Here is a 6,170-nt window from a genome sequence, read left to right on the forward strand (position 1 = left end):
TATACCACACACACACACACGTTCACAAGCTGTACAACTTTACAGATATGCATGTACATACTTTCTGAAGTTGGGGATGTGAATCAGTCCTCAAAGCTCAGCGGCTTTATGGACCTTCAGGCTATAGATGTGGAACCATCTGCAGCTGCACAGTGAGCTAGGAGAGCAGGATGAAGCAGGCAGATCTGAAGAGAAGATAGGACAGAAACACTGGTCACGTTACCGTGTTAAACGTACATTCACGTCAACTACAGCAGCAAGTTTTTATCAGTAATCTTCCCTGCAGAGCTCCACTGGGTCACTGAATGTCTAGAATCAACATTCTGTTACACTCTAGACCAGGTAGCTCCTTTTCAAAATAAAACAAATCAAGAGATAATATTAGCACGGTGATATAACGATCATACACACGTCTCAAAACTAGACCACTCGGAAATCAGAGCGAAAATGCTGTCAAACTAAATTCACAGTATTTTAAATGGAATGGAAGAAGAATCTCCTGAGTTGTAGAAAAGCTCTTAGTGCTGCTGATCAGCATATTTCTCCTCCCCCATAAAAAATAACCAGCAGAACTCTAGATCTTTATTTAGAACGGTAGCAAAATAAAAGCACTGCATTAACATGCACACCATCAATATGTAGTTCAGATTTTATTAACTTTTTAATAATAAAGAACAAGAACTATCTTAAAAAAACAAACAAAGAACAATCTTTATTTTCTCTCTTCCTGTCACCTCTCTCTCTCTCTCTCTCTCTCTCTCTCTCTCTCTCTCTCTCTCTCTCTCTCTCTCTCTCTCTCTCTCTCTCTCTCTCTCCCCTATAAATCTCTCTCTATCTCTCTCTCTCTCTCTCTCTCTCTCTCTCTCCCCTATAAATCTCTCTCTCTCTCTCTCTCTCTCTCTCTCTCTCTCTCTCTCTCTCTCTCTCTCTCTCTCTCTCTCTCTCTCTCCCCTATAAATCTCTCTCTATCTCTCTCTCTCTCTCTCTCTGTCTCTCCCCTATAAATCTCTCTCTATCTCTCTCTCTCTCTCTCTCTCTCTCTCTCTCTCCCCTATAAATCTCTCTCTCTATCTCTCTCTCTCTCTCTCTCTCTCTCTCTCTCCCTCTCTCCCTCTCTCCCCCCCAATAAATCTCTCTCTCTCTCCCCCCCAATAAATCTCTCTCTCTCTCTCTCTCTCTCTCTCTCTCTCTCTCTCTCTCTCTCTCTCTCTCTCTCTCCCTCTCTCTCTCCCCTATAAATCTCTCTCTCTCTCTCTCTCTCCCTCTCTCCCCCCCAATAAATCTCTCTCTCTCTCTTTTTCTCCCCCCCCCAATAAATCTCTCTCTCTCTTCCCCCCCCCAATAAATATCTCTCTCTCTCTCTCTCTCTCTCTCTCTCTCTCTCTCCCTCTCTCCCCCCCAATAAATCTCTCTCTCTCTTTTTCTCTCCCCCCCCAATAAATCTCTCTCTCTCTCCCCCCCCAATAAATCTCTCTCTCTCTCTCTCTCTCTCTCTCTTTCTTTTTCTCCCCCCCCCCAATAAATCTCTCTCTCTCTTCCCCCCCCCAATAAATCTCTCTCTCTCTCTCTCTCTCTCTCTCTTTCTTTTTCTCCCCCCCCCCAATAAATCTCTCTCTCTCTTCCCCCCCCCAATAAATCTCTCTCTCTCTCTCTCTCTCTCTCCCTCTCTCTCTCTCCCCAATAAATATTTCTCTCTCTCTCTCTCTCTCTCTCTGCCGATATTAATTACATTTAATATGAAGATATTTTGGTAACTTAATAATAAAAAGTAAACATTTGACTTCTGTCTGTCAGGTTGTGAAATATCTGACTACCGAGTTTTACTCTCTGAACTACAGCCTGAGGCAGAGGCTCGACATCCTTGAGGTAAAATTTTACAGCCAGAACCTCATCTTTTACTGCTTTCATCATATTTCAATGCTGAAACGATCAGGGATTCTGTTCATCATGAGAGGAAGTAAATCAATAATAAGTTATTGAGTAGCTGTTATATATATATATATATATATATATTATAATAAGCTCTGTGTCTCTACACTCCCCTCCAGGTTCTCGCTGCCTCTGCCCAGGAGTTGTCTGAACCAATCACACAGAAGGGGGTGCCGTCACAGTCAGTTACCAAAGTGACACCTCTGGACAGGTGTGGTGAGCTGGAGCATTGGCGTGACGTTGTGGACAAACGCATACAGAGTAAGACACGGCGCATCAGTAAGGTGACACACACACACACACACATACACACACACACCATTACAACTCTACAGATGTGCACACACAAGCAATAAAACAATACAGAGTCAGAAATGTATTTATTTATTGACAGCTTTATTATAAGTGTGTTTTCACTTACAAGGAATTTGTCTCAGTGACAGAAGCTTCCAGTTGCACATTTTTATAAAATAATAAAAACACACACTGACACATCATGACTCCAGATATGTACACACACACACACACACACACACACACACACACACACACACACACACACACACACACGAGGTAACATTTAAAAAGTATATAAACACACTCAAAGCATTTAAACAATACAGGCATACTCTGTCACGCGCGTACACACACATACACACATACATACACATATATATATATATATATATATAAAATTTAATTGTATTTATATACCTTAGCTTGGTGTTAACTGTGTGGATGTGTGTGTGATCATCTTCATTCTCAGGGTGTGTCACAGCCGCATAAATCCACCCCAAACCGCTACTCTCCTGTTGCTGGCTACTTCTTCTTTCCTTTGCTAAGAAACTACGACAGGTGTGTGTGTGTGTGTGTGTGTGTGTGTGTGTGTGTGAGAGTATGAGAGTGTGTGAGAGTATGAGAGTGTGTTTGTGTGTGTGTGTGTGTGTGTGTGGTCATTACCATTGATTCTGTATCGTGGTGACGAGCTGAAGTGACCGTGTCGTTGTGATCGTCATGGTAACTGGGCTGATTGTGAGAGATTTTTTTTTTCTTCTTTATGTAGACCACAGGTGACCTTTGACCTTTTGGGCAGTGACCACCTGGTGCTGGGAAGACTGGTGCACACACTCGGACTGTTAATGCACCTGGCCATCAATGCTCCAGTACACACACACACACGCACACAGTGATACTCGCATCTGTTTTCAGTGTTGTTTACAGAAACACATAGCGTGTATTGCATTTTGGATGTATTTTTGGACCTAACAAACTGTGTGTGTGTGTAATTGTAGGTGGCAACACAGATGGGCAAAGCTTTACTGGATTTTGTCTGGGCGCTGCGTTTCCATGCAGACCAGTAAGTCTGGATGTAGTTCTGCTGTCATTAGTCCTAGAAGCTTTTCAGCTACAGTTACACAACAGTGCCATCTAGTGGCTGTGCCCCCTTTTACTCCATGTACATCTATTCATCTTGACTCTGTCTCTCGATGTCTCTCTGGTTTTAGGATGGTGAGGAGAGGTGTGCTGTTCTCAGTGTGTGCTGTACTTTTGAGCATGCCCAGTGAAATTCTGCTGCTGGAGCTCAGTGATGATCTAGTAGAGACCAGGTCCTGGCTCGCAGGTAGTGTGTGTGTGTGTGTCGGTTCCGTCTGTCTGTTAATGACAAAAGTTCATATCTATACCATTTATGACCATAATTGTGTGTGTGTGTGTGTGTGTGTGTGTAGATGTAGCAGAGACTGACACTGATGCAGACTGCAGGAGTTTGGCTGTACAGTGTTTATTGCTGTTGGAGAAGAGCCTCAAAACTCACCTGCAGAACCCCATGCTGAAAACCTGAGTGTGTGTGTGTGTGTGTGTGTGTGTATGTGGAGGGGGTTAGAGAGTGATGAGCCTCCATTGTGCAGAAGAAACCAGCACTCCACTGAATAAAGGCCTGCACTGTCTGTGTGAAAGAGAGAGAAACTGTTCAGTAAATTACTTTTGTATAAATATTAATTGTTTTCTGCTCTTTTGAATCGAATCTGTACATAAAACCGAAGCTGCTTATTTGACCTGCAAATGTACACCAGTAACAACAAACACCTGTAACGTGCTTCTAACTAACCAAAAAACAGGTATAATCTCACATCTGAACAAATACAAATCAGGTTTCTTACTACAGGTTTTGATTATCTAAAGAATTACACACGTGATGTGTCTCACAGAGCCGCCGAAGACACGGAGAAACTCTAATCAACATGTAGAACTAAGCAGCTGAACTCCTTGGGATTTAGGATTGGAGATGTTCCAGCTCAGTTTGTCTACAGTCCTGTCACTGTTTCCCCCCGAGACCCCCCGCGGTGTCCCAGTCACTCACACCGCGCTGCTCGCTCTCTACTCCGGCTCTATCCGTCGCCGAGCCTCCGCCTGCTGCAGCGCCGCCTCTGGCCTCAGAGAGCATGACGTCCCGCTGAGCATCAGTCGCTTTTTACACAGTTTACACCCGTTCTGTCTCATTTACGACTGTAATCTCACTCTTCTCTCAGGAGAAATAAACAGAGAGAAAAGTGGAGAAAAAAAAAAAATGTTTGCTCTCATCATTAGATTAAGGTTATAAACTATTTGGATTTGTACATATTTGGATATTTAATTTCTAATAATGTGAAAAGTTTGGTATATAAATCTAGAAGTGAAGAAGAAGATTCTTGACTTCTAGATTTCTATACAACTGCATTGTACAGTAGTGTCATGTCGCCTAAAACTTCAACTCCAAGACCAGCACCTTCACGGAGCACAAACATCGCCATGGTGGTTTGTGTAATTTCCCTCTGTGCTTCATCCTTCTGGCCAATCTAAAATACATCCAAGCAGAAAGACACTGAGAGACTGCACATCCAAGCAGAAAGACACTGAGAGACTGCACATCCAAGCAGAAAGACACTGAGAGACTGCACATCCAAGCAGAAAGACACTGAGACTGCACATCCAAGCAGAAAGACACTGAGAGACTGCACATCCAAGCAGAAAGACACTGAGAGACTGCACATCCAAGCAGAAAGACACTGAGAGACTGCACATCCAAGCAGAAAGACACTGAGAGACTGAACATCCAAGCAGAAAGACACTGAGAGACTGCACATCCAAGCAGAAAGACACTGAGAGACTGCACATCCAAGCAGAAAGACACTGAGAGACTGCACATCCAAGCAGAAAGACACTGAGAGACTGCACATCCAAGCAGAAAGACACTGAGAGACTGCACATCCAAGCAGAAAGACACTGAGAGACTGCACATCCAAGCAGAAAGACACTGAGAGACTGCACATCCAAGCAGAAAGACACTGAGAGACTGCACATCCAAGCAGAAAGACACTGAGAGACTGCACATCCAAGCAGAAAGACACTGAGAGACTGAACATCCAAGCAGAAAGACACTGAGAGACTGAACATCCAAGCATCAGTGTTTTTCAAGTATCCAACCCACCGGTAATATGGCAATTTAATGCACTATATCGGTTTTGTTTTCACAGATTTTCTTTAATGCATTTTCAACAACAGATATTAATAGCAATATTTTTATTCCTTAAAAGAAAACAAGTTAGGAGTAAATTTCTCTTGTATATTTAGTTTTGGTCTTTAACAAAGAAAAAGTACTTCTTATCCGATTACTCGATTAATCGTTGGAATAATCGGTAGAGTATTTTTAATAGCAATTTTATAGTTATTGTGTACAAGTTATTGTGTATTCATTAAGAAACAGTAAAGAACTAAATTTGAATTGTTTATTTAATTATACACTCTGTATACAGTACAACATTCACATCATTGAATCAGGGATTTGAACTTGAAAACCAAATCAGATATTCATGAATTATTTAGACTGATTTTTCACCAATTCATTGAAATGAAACTCAAAGATGAATTATTAACACAATATAATTATAATCACTACTAAAAAATATCGATTCCATACAGAATCATGTCACTTTATAAACCTTTATACATCACTAGATTTGGTGATTTTTGGTCTTTTCTGAAGTTTAATGCTGTTTCATTACTATTGCATGAAAAAAAAGATTCTTGGAAAAACTGTTTAAGCTTCCAGTGGATAAACATCTGGATGAGTAACTGATCAAATGTCTACTTTATGTTCATTAAAACAGCTTCAGAATCACAACATAACACAGGGAACAGAAATCAAAGAAACTGACTTTCTTTCTCCTCGTTTTTAAAGTTGTTCTTTCTATCGATGATGCTGC

General features: G+C 41.6%; 1 protein-coding gene across 3 annotated transcripts in view; it reads left to right on the forward strand.

The window, feature by feature from the left end:
- The window catches only part of telo2 (TEL2, telomere maintenance 2, homolog), a 9,874-nt gene extending 5,951 nt beyond the window's left edge, over window positions 1-3,923 (forward strand). For all 3 annotated transcript variants that reach the window (XM_083545691.1, XM_083545690.1, XM_083545689.1), the window contains 7 exons: window positions 1,795-1,866; window positions 2,049-2,213; window positions 2,696-2,784; window positions 2,993-3,092; window positions 3,222-3,286; window positions 3,435-3,550; window positions 3,657-3,923. In XM_083545691.1, the coding sequence (XP_083401817.1) occupies window positions 1,795-1,866; window positions 2,049-2,213; window positions 2,696-2,784; window positions 2,993-3,092; window positions 3,222-3,286; window positions 3,435-3,550; window positions 3,657-3,769 (720 nt within the window). In that variant the 3' untranslated portion in view covers window positions 3,770-3,923. The remainder of the gene's footprint in view (window positions 1-1,794; window positions 1,867-2,048; window positions 2,214-2,695; window positions 2,785-2,992; window positions 3,093-3,221; window positions 3,287-3,434; window positions 3,551-3,656) is intronic.
- The last annotated feature ends 2,247 nt before the right edge of the window (window positions 3,924-6,170 follow it).

The sequence above is a fragment of the Silurus aristotelis genome, assembly GCF_946808225.1.
Source record: "Silurus aristotelis genome assembly, chromosome: 1".
Taxonomy (NCBI): Eukaryota; Metazoa; Chordata; class Actinopteri; order Siluriformes; family Siluridae; genus Silurus; species Silurus aristotelis.